The sequence below is a fragment of the Elephantulus edwardii genome, unplaced genomic scaffold (assembly GCF_000299155.1).
Source record: "Elephantulus edwardii isolate Elephantulus edwardi_28Jun2011 unplaced genomic scaffold, EleEdw1.0 scaffold00253, whole genome shotgun sequence".
NCBI lineage: Eukaryota > Metazoa > Chordata > Mammalia > Macroscelidea > Macroscelididae > Elephantulus > Elephantulus edwardii.
Window position 1 is genome coordinate 2,275,051 of NW_006400003.1, and position 11,312 is coordinate 2,286,362.

Here is an 11,312-nt window from a genome sequence, read left to right on the forward strand (position 1 = left end):
TACTAAAATATTGTTTTTTTAATTTTATAAGGGTAAAAAGTATCTCATTAAAACAACTTACATAAAGAATGAAGGGACACTTAATTTTGAGACAAGGTCACAAACATTAGAATTAAACAAAACAAAACAAAAGTACGCCCTATTAATGTGGACTAATTATTGATAAGTAATATAATTTAATTTAAATTATGTTTTCATTGAAACATGTATCCACAAAAAAATCCACAATTTTCAGGTTAGTTATAATGTCATTGCTCTTAAGTAGGTAAAGCTATGAAATGTCCTACAATTACCACTAGGTGTCTCTAATAACTGACAATGAAAGACTATGTTCATTTTACAGTTATTCATTAAATATTGAAACATGAATTTTAAATGCATTTTTATTTTCTTATGAAATTTCTATTTTTCCAAGCAGAAAAGCTGTATCAACAAGTATATGAAATAAAAATAACTTACATTCAATATCAAGGTACATGCTTTTTTGGTGCCCTCCAATTCTACTGGCCGCTTCACAGTCATATCTCCCTGAATCTGACAACTTCACATCTTTAATGTGCAGTGATGAACTTCCGTGTTGCCCTTTGACTTCGATACGGCCATCTGGGCTCTGTTTATATTGATTTAGGAAAAAGAAAGATTTTATACTTGTTTTATGAAAAGTTTACAACCAAATGCATGATCTTATCATATTAATAGTAAATGAAAATAAGCTCTTACCTGCAAGACAAAATAAACATACAAAAATTTTTTTAAAAACTGCTGTTTTTATATATATGAATCATTGGTTTTAGTTTATTTATTTTACCTTTACATGATTCTCATTTGATCGCAAGAAACTGCACATGTAGTTAAAGAGTTAAATACAGGTTTTATTAAACTTTCATTTCTTAAGTTCTTCCCTTCATGAAAAGCTTACATGTTTTTGGAATAATTTTTTTTTGCTTCCTTTTATGTGATTTTCAGACATAATTGAACAGTTTTGAACCATCTTATAGCTTAACCTTTACTGATTTTTGCAGGGTAATAATTGTACAGGAGATTTCCCATCTTTCTTTCATGGAGCAACTGGTGAATTTGAACTACCATCTAGGAAAGGTTTTGGGCTTGTAGCTCAACTTCCCAGGGACTACAACATAGTATAGTATAGTATATAAACTACACTAAATCTGCTCAGCAATATTTATTTAATTCTAGGTAATATCTTCCAATAAATATGATATTACTACTGTAGCTTAGTGCAGTCATTTAAAGGCAGGAAAAGTATCCCCATGTATAATAAGTAAAGCCTCTAAATGATATTTATGATTTTCATTTATAATTAATGCAATAGCATTTACTCATAATCATAATTTGTACAAAGACACAGCAAACATAAATTAAGTAGAGTCAGCATGCTTTACATCATACTTAGAAGGTAATGACGATTATGGAAATTATTTATTACTTATTTATGCATATTAAACCAAGATATTTCTTGTAAAACAACAGTCTCTACATTATATACGACATAGAAAACATAATTAGTACAGATGTTTTTCTGAAAAATCAGAAAAATTTTCTTGTAATATACAAATTAAAACATAGTCAATTTACTACTTTTTAATTTGACAATAAAAAAGGACAAAATATTTTAGCATTTTATAACAAACTTGAAGCACTGATCTTATATCTTATAAATATCTTTACAAACTGTATTATGAAATACTTAAGGATGTTTTGGGCAGAATAATAATTGATCCAGGTAATATTAAAAGAAGATGGAAAGAGTATACAGAGTCATTGTACCAAAAGGAATTGGTAGACACAGAAGAATTTAATGAAACAACATATAAGTAACAGCCTATGGTGATAAAGTAAGAAGTTCAAGCTGCTTTGAAAGAATTGGTACCAATAAAAAAAGGGCCAAGGAAATTGATGGTATACCAGTTGACATATTTCAACTAACAGTAGCTGCCCTAGATGTGCTCACCAAGTTGTGCCAATAAAGCTGGAGTATAACCACTTGGCCAACTGACTGAAATAAATCTATATTTGCACCCATTCCAAAGAAAGGTGATCCAACAGAGTGTGGATTTTAACAAACAATATATTAATATCACATGCAAGAAAGATTCTGCTAAAGGTTATCCAAAAACGACTGGAACAGCACATCAGCAGAGAACTACCAGAAGTGCAGGTTGGGTTAAGAAGAGATCATGGTACTAGGGATATTGTAGCTAATGTTAGATGGATCTGGGCTAAAGCAGGGAGTACCAGAGGAATGTCTATTTATGTTTCATTGATTATGCAAAGGCATTTGACTGTGCTGATCATAACAAACTGTGGCTGACTCTGAGAAGAATGGGAATCTCAGACCACCTGATCATGCTAATGTGAAATATATACTTAGACCAAGGAGGCAGTCATCAGAACAGAGCAACGAAAGACTGCATAGTTCAAAATTGGGAAGAGTGTATGCCAGGGATGTGTCCTATATCCATACCTTTGCAAGCTATATGCAGAACAAATTATCTGAGAGGCTGGGCTGTATGAGGAGAAATGTGGCATCAGTACTGGAGGAAGACTCATCAACAATCTGCGTTATGCAGATGACACAACCCTGGTTGCTGAAAATGAAGAGGACCTGAAGTACTTGCTACAGAAGGTCAAGGACTGCAGCCTTCAATATGGATTGAGGCTCAACATAAAGAAAACAAAGATCGTCACCTTTGGGCCAATTGGCAACATCATGATAGATGGTGATGAGATTGATATTGATTATCAGTTTTAGTTTGCTTGGCTAAACAGTCAACACTCTTGTCACCAGCAGCCAGGAAATTAAAAGACATATTGCAATAGGAAAATCTGCTGTTTGAGATCTCTCCAAAGTACTGAGGGGAATGATATCACTCTGGAGACTTAGGTGTGCCTGGTATAGGCCATTGTCTTTGTAATCAATTGCTCTGCATCAGAAAGCTGGACAATGATAGGAGAATTGATGCCTTTGAGCTGTGGTGTTGAAGAAGAGTACTGAATATATCACAGACTGCTAAGAAAACAAGCAGGTTTGTCCTGGAGAGGGTGAAGACAGGCTTTTTCTTGGAGACAGGATATGGAAGCTTCATCTGACATACAGTGGACATAATTCAAGGAGGAACCAGCCTCTGAAGAGGGACATCATGTTTGGGAGGGTAGAAGGACGGTGCAGGAGAGGAAGACCCTCTATGAGATGGATTGATTCAGTGACTAGGAAAATGGGGGTAGGTGTGTTTGAGACAGTGAGATTGCACAGGACAGAGCAGGGTTTAGCGCTGTTGGATATAAGACTGCTATGAGTCACAGGTGTTATTGCAATTGTTGTTGTTATGTGCCGTAGAGTTACATGCGACTCACAGTGACCAAATGTACAATAGCCCTAAACTCTGCTCTGACCTGTACCAATCACACTTTCTCTGACACTCCCATCCCGATTATCCCAGTCACTGAATCAATCCACCTCATAGAGGGCCTTCCCCTGCTGCGCTTTCCCTCCACCCTCCCAAGCATGATGTCCTTCTCCAAGGACCGGTCTCTCCTCACAACATGTCCAAAGTATGCTAGATGGAGCCTCAGAATCCTTGCCTCCAAGGAGCCACCCGGTTTAACCCTTTCCAGGATGAATCTGTTTGTTTCCCTAGCAGTCCATGGTATTCTCAGTACTCTTCTCCAGCACCACAGCTCAAAGGCATCAATTCTCCTTCTATCCTCCTTGGTCATTGTCCAACTCTCTGATGCATAACAAGTGATTGCAAAGACCATGGCCTGTATCAGACGTACCTTAGTCTCCAGAGAGACACCATTGTTCTTCAGTACTTTGGAGAGGTCCCTAACAGCAGACTTTCCCATGGCAATACATCTTTTAATTTCCTGGCTACTGGTGTCAAGAGTGTTGACCGTGGAGCCAAGCAAACTAGAACTGTGAACAATCTCTTCACCATACATCCTGATACTGCCAATTAGTCCAGTGGTGAAAATCTTTGTCTTCTTGATATTGAGCCTCAATCCATATTGGAAGCTGCAGTCCTTGATCCTCTGCAGCAAGTATTTCAGGTCCTCCTCAGTTTTAGCAAGCATGGTTGTGTCATCTGCATAACACACATTGTTGATAGATCGTCCACCAATCTTGACTCCACATTTCTCCTCATAGAGCACAGCCTCCTAGATAATCTGTTCTGCATACTGGTTGAAAAGGTCTGGAAATAGGACGCATCCCTGGCATAGGCCCTTCTCAGTTTTGAACCATGCAGTGTTTCCTTGCTCTGTTCTGATGACTGCCTCCTGGTCGATGTATAGGTTTCACATTAGAACGATCAAGTGTTCTGGGATTCCCATTCTTCTCAGAGTCAGCCACAGTTTGTTATGATCCACACAGTCAAATGCCTTTGCATAGTCAATGAAACACAGATAGACATTCCTCTGGTATTCCCTATTTTCAGCTAAGATCCATCTAACATCAGCTACAATATTCCTAGTACCACAACCCCTTCTAAGCCCATCCTGGAATTCTGGCAGCTCTCTGCTGATGTGCTGTTCCTGTTGCTTTTGGATAATCTTCAGTAGAATCTTGCTTGCATGTAAAATCAATTAGATTGTTCTATAACATTACACAACAATAAATTTGTCAGTTGAAATTGTATCTGATATTGTCAGAAATTCCAAATTTGGATTTTTATTATTAAAATGATTTAATGTACAATATTAAATTGCTGTCCTTTATTTGTATCATAATGAAGTTTGAATAACTTTAGTAAATAATTATACTGTTTGAGCCATCGTACACAGTGTGCGTTGTTGTGTACCATCAAATTGGAATCAACTCAAAGCTGACCTTTCAATTAGGGGTAGTTAACTGCAAGGAAGAAGACTGTTCACCTTTCTCCTGCAAAATAGCTGGTAGAGTCAAACATTGTGACTTTTGGTTAGTAGTGTAACTTCTATCTATTAAGCCACCAGAGGTGCTATTATTTAATCATATTTTAATATTAAAATATACAATTTTTACTTTTCTAATAATTTACCTGAAATACACTATGAATCATAGACAAAAATTATTTGCCTGGGAATATGTTCCCCTTCTACTCCCATGTCCAGCTAAAGTAATTGTAGTGTGAGACTTGGTAGAATATTGGCATATTTATCTGCTAATTTTAATATGTTAAGCACCAAACTCATTTACCTGTTTGACAGCAAATTCTAAAATATAATACATATATACAAGCAAATACGCATAAGAATCTATAAAAGTGAAAAATCATAAATGAAAACCTCAAAAACAAAATAATGTATATGAAGGACATGATACTTTTTGGTTTGTGCCTCACTGCACTTCTTTCTATATCTTGGCCCTATACTACTTTCCTTTTCTTTTTGTCTTTCTGGTCTTTTTATAAAACAAGCACTCTCCTATGTTTTCTTCCGTTTTCACCACTCTCACCACCTTATGGTATGTGCTGACAGATCTTTGTTGAGTGTCCCTTTGAATTCTACCCTGGGCCATGTGATATTCTCTCTTTACTGTTAATAAACTGCACTTGAGCAATTTCATTCTAATCCACTTTCAAGTTGATGATTTTTAATCTTCTGATTTTTTAATAATTTGGTGACTTTAATATTTGATATTCTGAAGTTAGGCATCCTGAGAATTTAGTTCTAGAATAAGTCCACTAGACATTTACTCAATAACAAATCACTCCCTAGTAAATCCCAACAGTTGTTCTCTATTGGTATTTTTCATATAAATGTTAGCAATTATTTCCTTTTTCCCATAAGGTAGCATGTCCACGATATTGCTAAGTTTCTAAACCATCTACTTTCCTTTCTTCTCCTCTGCTCCTTTGTTCTTTAATTTACTTTCTAAATGTTGAATATAGTGTAGTGAAGTGTGTATAGAAATATATAGAGACATGGATATTCTGGCTGACATTAAGAGGAATGGGGATCCCAGAACACTTGATTTTGCTTGTTCTCATGTAATCTACATGTAGACTAAGAAGCTGTTGTTTGATCAGAGCAAGGGAACACTCTAAGGTTCAAAACCAAGGAAAGATATGTGTCAAGAATGTATCCATTCTCCATACCTTTTCAATCAATATGTAGAACAGATCATTTACGAGCCTGGACTTTATGAAGACTATTACACTAGGATTAGAGGAAGACTCATCAACAACCTGCCTTATGCAGATAACACAACCTTGCTTTTAAAAATTGTGGAGTATGTCAAGCAATGACTGCTGAGAACCAAGGACTGCAACTGTCAATATGGATTGGATTTCAATGTCAAGAAAACAAAAATCCTCATCACCTAGACAATAGACTGCATCATGATTGTGATGTTAGTTTAAAGTTAGCTTTTCTAGCCATTTTGTTAGCCCTCTCTGGTCTCCAGCTACCTTAACTGCTAACACATGGTCTTGCAAATCATCAACAGCTGTGGGACTAAGAAAAGTGAGAGTGCTTTCTACACTGAGAAGCAAAACTTGTTGGAGATTAGATCAAGACCTTGGTGAAAGTGAGACCCTAGTGGTGGGACCCTGTTGATGGTGGTGGATACGCTATGACATTGTTGTGAGAAACTGTGGCAAGGTGTAACCAGAGGAGCCCTACAACTAAGGTGACAGTTAAGGATTTTGATGTTCCTTCTGAACGTTTGAAGAAGAAGCTGACTTATAACTGTTCTAAAGTAAACCTTGCCGAGTGACTGAGGAATCCAGAGGCTTCTTGAATTGCTATTGCTGAACTGAAAGGAAGACTTTTAATGGAACAATTGTGTTTTGCTGTTAATCTGGTTTGGGACTATTGGACTTGGATTTAAGATATTCTTTGCCTCTCACACTCCCCAACCTAGCCCCCTACTGAGCTCTAATCTTGATACCACAACAGTGAGAAAAGTCTCTGAGTCAACAACAAATAATGAATCCAGTGATTGGAGGAAATAGGCACATGAGCACGAAGGTCGTTGTGGTATATGAGCAAGCAGCTATCCATTTGCTGCTAGGGATATTATTGACGGAAACAGTTTCCCTTTATGAAGCAGGCAGAAGTCAGGCTCAGCTATCCCCACATTGCATTGATGCCTTTCACAGATAGAGATTTTGAAAATATTGAAGTTGTTAACAATTTCCTATTTCTCAGATTCACAATCAACATTCAGGAAATCAAAAGATAAGTTGCATTGGAGAAAATTTGCTGTCAGTAAACTCTCAAGTGTGCTAAAGAGCAACAGTTATCAGTCTAGAGACTAAGTGTGCCTAATCCAGGCCATGGTCTTCTCAATTGCTTGGTATGCATCTGAGAGCTTGACAATGAATAAGGATGACAAAGGAAGAATTGATGCCTTTGAGTTTTGGTGCTCAAGAAAAGTACTGAACAAATAATGGACTACCATGAGAACAGACTGGCCTGGTCTGGAGAGGGTGAAACCAGTTCACTCCTTAGAGACAAAGATTTTGAAACTCTCTCTCACATACTTTGGACATGTTGTTAGGAGGGGCCAATCCTTGGAAAGGACATCATGTTTTGAAGGATGGACGGTCAGCACAGGAGAAGGAAACCTTGGATGAGATGGATTGACACAGTAAATGTGGCAATAGGGTCAAGTGTCTCAGTGATGGTGAGATCGGCACAGGAGAGGGCCGCTGTTCATAGGGTTCCTATGAGTATGATCAACTCAATGCAAATAATATCTATATATATGCATAAATCTAGTGTAATTTTTCTTCTGTTGGGCACAGTGTTTCAAACATCTGTTATTTCAGAAATAAATAGCCAATCTGCTACTCAGTCTGGAACACTGAAACCTGTCCATGGGTGACTCTGTTGGTATTTGAAATACGAGTGGTATAATTACTAGCATAATAGCAACATGGCAACAGCTTTTGAATTTTGTTGGTAATAGTGTTGAATAGTAGTCATGCACTACTAAGAGAACTAAAAAAATCCGTCTTGAAGGAAACACAAACAGGTTGTTCCTTGGAGGCAGGTGTGAGGAACTTCGTCTCACTGTGCATGTTTTCAAAAGAAAGCCGTCTTTGGACAGAAACATCATGCTGGGCAAGGTAGAAGGCCAGTGAGAGAGGAAGATCCTAAAGAAATGGATTGAGACAGTGACTAACACAAAGAGACTGAGCATAATAAATACCCTAAGGATAATGCAGGGTATGGTGAGATTCAGAAATGTTGTTCATAGGGTCACTATTAGTAATAGTCAAATAGAAGGCACCTAACAACCACTACCATCACCACAACAACAAAGTAACTGTTTCTGTATATCTATCTGACTGACTATCCAGTCTGCTACCTGACTTAAAACTCTTAAGTTGTGCAACACAGATTAAAATGTATTGATAACTTTTTCTCCAGAGAGAAAAATCACACTTTTAGATTCACTGTGACCACAAAAAAGACTAATTATAAAAGTCATTAAATGTATGTTACCTCATGTTTTTCTCTAGCAAAAATCATTGTAGCTCTCAAAATTATTTTTTAGTAGCTACTAAGTATTTTTCTCTAAAAGTAAAACTTTTTAATTACCCTAACAGCTTTTTTTAGGTGTTGCATTTCCCTTATTCTATAATTATAAATAACATTGTATTTCCTGCCAAATAAATGATCCTATAACACAATCTGGTGTGCAAAGGCCTCCATATGACATCACATTTCTCTCCAAGAACATCTCCCACTGTGTATACCATCAATTTCAATTAATTAAACAACTCGTATTACTATGAATATTCTAGATTTCCATAAATACTTTTCAAAGATATAGTTCAAATTGTTTCCCATTTGTCTCCTCTTTTAATTTATATGGTAAGAGTTTGTTACCTATTTTTAACATCTTTTCAAATATCAGTGTTTATTCAATATGTTTTGTTATTACTAGGATATACAATTATGTCTGAGAAAATCACTCTTTTCCTGACAAATATTTGCTTTTAGAAAATTCTTTTTGGAATGCTGAATTTTATTCTACAGGGTGATTTTGTAGTTGGAAAAACATAGGGGAGGGGAATGTATGGGACTTGATATAAATGTCACCTGGAATAATTCCAATGAACAATGGAATTCTATCATTTTTTAAAAAGTAAGCTAAAGTAAAATTTACTTGTGAATAAGTAATACATATTTAATTCTTCCGCTATTACTTAACTACTACTTTCTGTTAAATTGATCTGACTCATGGCAATCTCATTTGTTAGAGAATGAAACTATCCCATAAGGATTTTTCTTGGCTGTAATATTTTCATTTTCATCGTAGTCTGAATGAGAATTTACAGAGCAAATTGGTTTTCAATTCAACCAATTATACACATTTTGTTTTAAGATATCAACTACAACCTGCACACTGCAATGTCCATCTCCTCCCTGTAATTTTGGTTTTCATTCATTCTTCTGCCTTCTCCCTTTGTGAGCTTTACCCTTGGGTAATGCTTCCTTTTACTATCGTATAGTTGATTGTTCTATGGAGCTCTTCATTTTATAGATTTGTACACTGTTGGCTAGAGGGACTGATTCTTGAAGAAGAACATCATGCTCAGAAAAGCGAAGGGACAGAGCAGAGAGGAAGACCCTGGAAAAGATGGAGGATACAGTAACTAGGGCCATAGGGGAAGGTGTGTTGGAGCCAGTGAGACTGGCTCAAGACAGGGCAGGGTTCAGAGATATTGTAAATAGGGTTGCTATCAGTCACAGGTGACTCAATGACACTTAACAACATACTGTTTGGCTAAAATGAGCCAAAAGAGGTGACTAAGTGCCATAGTGCTATGGGTTCCACAAGTCTCTATTAGGTCAGCAAGCCTGGCTAATATTATAATCATGAGATTTGGTCCATATTTTTCTATCGCTTAATCCAAAATCTCCTATTGTGATTTCATTTAAAGCGGTCAGCAGTGGTAGTCAGACACCATTTAGTTTTCTGTTTCAAGAGCAGTTGAATTGGAGATGCTCAAAATCAAATAGCTATTTGATTTAATTGTTTCTATGTATCTTTGCCTTCCCTCCATTTTGAACAAAGATAGGCTAATAGGAACACCTTAGCTGGTCCTCGGCAAGCTTTTAAGACCTCAGTCATGACTCATCAAAGTGGAACATACAACTTCACATTCTTGACCGTAATCTTTGTGCAACTAGATCACTTGGCTTTTGTTCCATGACACTGCTTGGTATTTGAACCAACAACCTTTAGATTAATACTCCAGTACTAACTGCTCATATTCCAAGGAGTTACACATTGCATTTCATTATTTTCAAAATAGCAAAACAAAAAAGATGCCCTATTAACAATTCAAATTTTATTTTTTTTCCCCATCAGTAAAAGGTATTATCATTTTATAGTATTTCAAAGCAAAATTCAATGTTATAATTGTCCTCCATTTATTATAATATGCTTATTTTTTTTTCACCTGTTGTAAAATGGTAGCTTTTTTGGACTGGTAGAAAACATCAGATTATAGATGAGTTAGCATGTTACTAGTAAACAAAAAGCATTTTAAAGAACACCAACTTTAAAAGTTGAATTGTATTGAACAGGAATTTTAAGAAACTTTGTGATTACACAGGAAATTATAATATTTTTTAGACATCAGTTCTGCCAATGTATAAAGATGTAAAATGGGAATTCAATTGAAATTCTTTTTCTAGAAGACCAAAGTCAATTCTTCTCATTTCTGAAATTCTAAAGGACATCTCTCTATTTGTTCAATAAAAGGCATCACACATATTTGAGAGGAAATTAATTTATGTCTTGTCTTTGATTCAACATCTACTGAATATTCATTTAAGACATCTGATATTGATTTAAACAAGGTAGTGGGCATTTTAACTATACCTAGAATTTCCAGGTTCTGTTACTGAATTGAGTAAGATGATTAGAAAGGATAGTCTTCGTATTTTTTTTCCCTTTTTTCTAATTCTCAATAGACTGTAGAGTATGAAATGTGATTTGGTGTTACATGACTTGCCTTTCTGGAAGGTCATTTTCAAAACTCATTTGAACAGTGTTTCAATATCTTTATAAATTGATAATTTGAAGAAATGCTATCTTTTTAACAACTCTTTAATAAAACATGCATACAATATTACATTTCCTGATGTTAGTTTCAACACAAAGATTTTGTTGAAATGTTTATTTTTTAAACTCTTATAATTGCAAAACTCTATGAGGAGAAAAGTGGTGTTAGGATTGGTGGACGATTTATCAACAATCTGCGCTTTGCAGATGACACAACCCTGCTCGCTGAAACTGAGGAGGACCTCATGCACTTAATGCAGAGGGTCAAGGACTGCAGCCTTCA

The 11,312-nt window shown here is 35.9% G+C and overlaps 1 protein-coding gene across 2 annotated transcripts in view; it reads right to left on the reverse strand.

Annotated features, from left to right (window-relative positions):
- The window catches only part of NCAM2 (neural cell adhesion molecule 2), a 781,544-nt gene that overhangs the window by 215,483 nt on the left and 554,749 nt on the right, over window positions 1-11,312 (reverse strand). For both annotated transcript variants that reach the window (XM_006899357.1, XM_006899358.1), the window contains one exon: window positions 460-610. In XM_006899357.1, coding sequence (XP_006899419.1) covers window positions 460-610 — 151 coding nt within the window. The remainder of the gene's footprint in view (window positions 1-459; window positions 611-11,312) is intronic.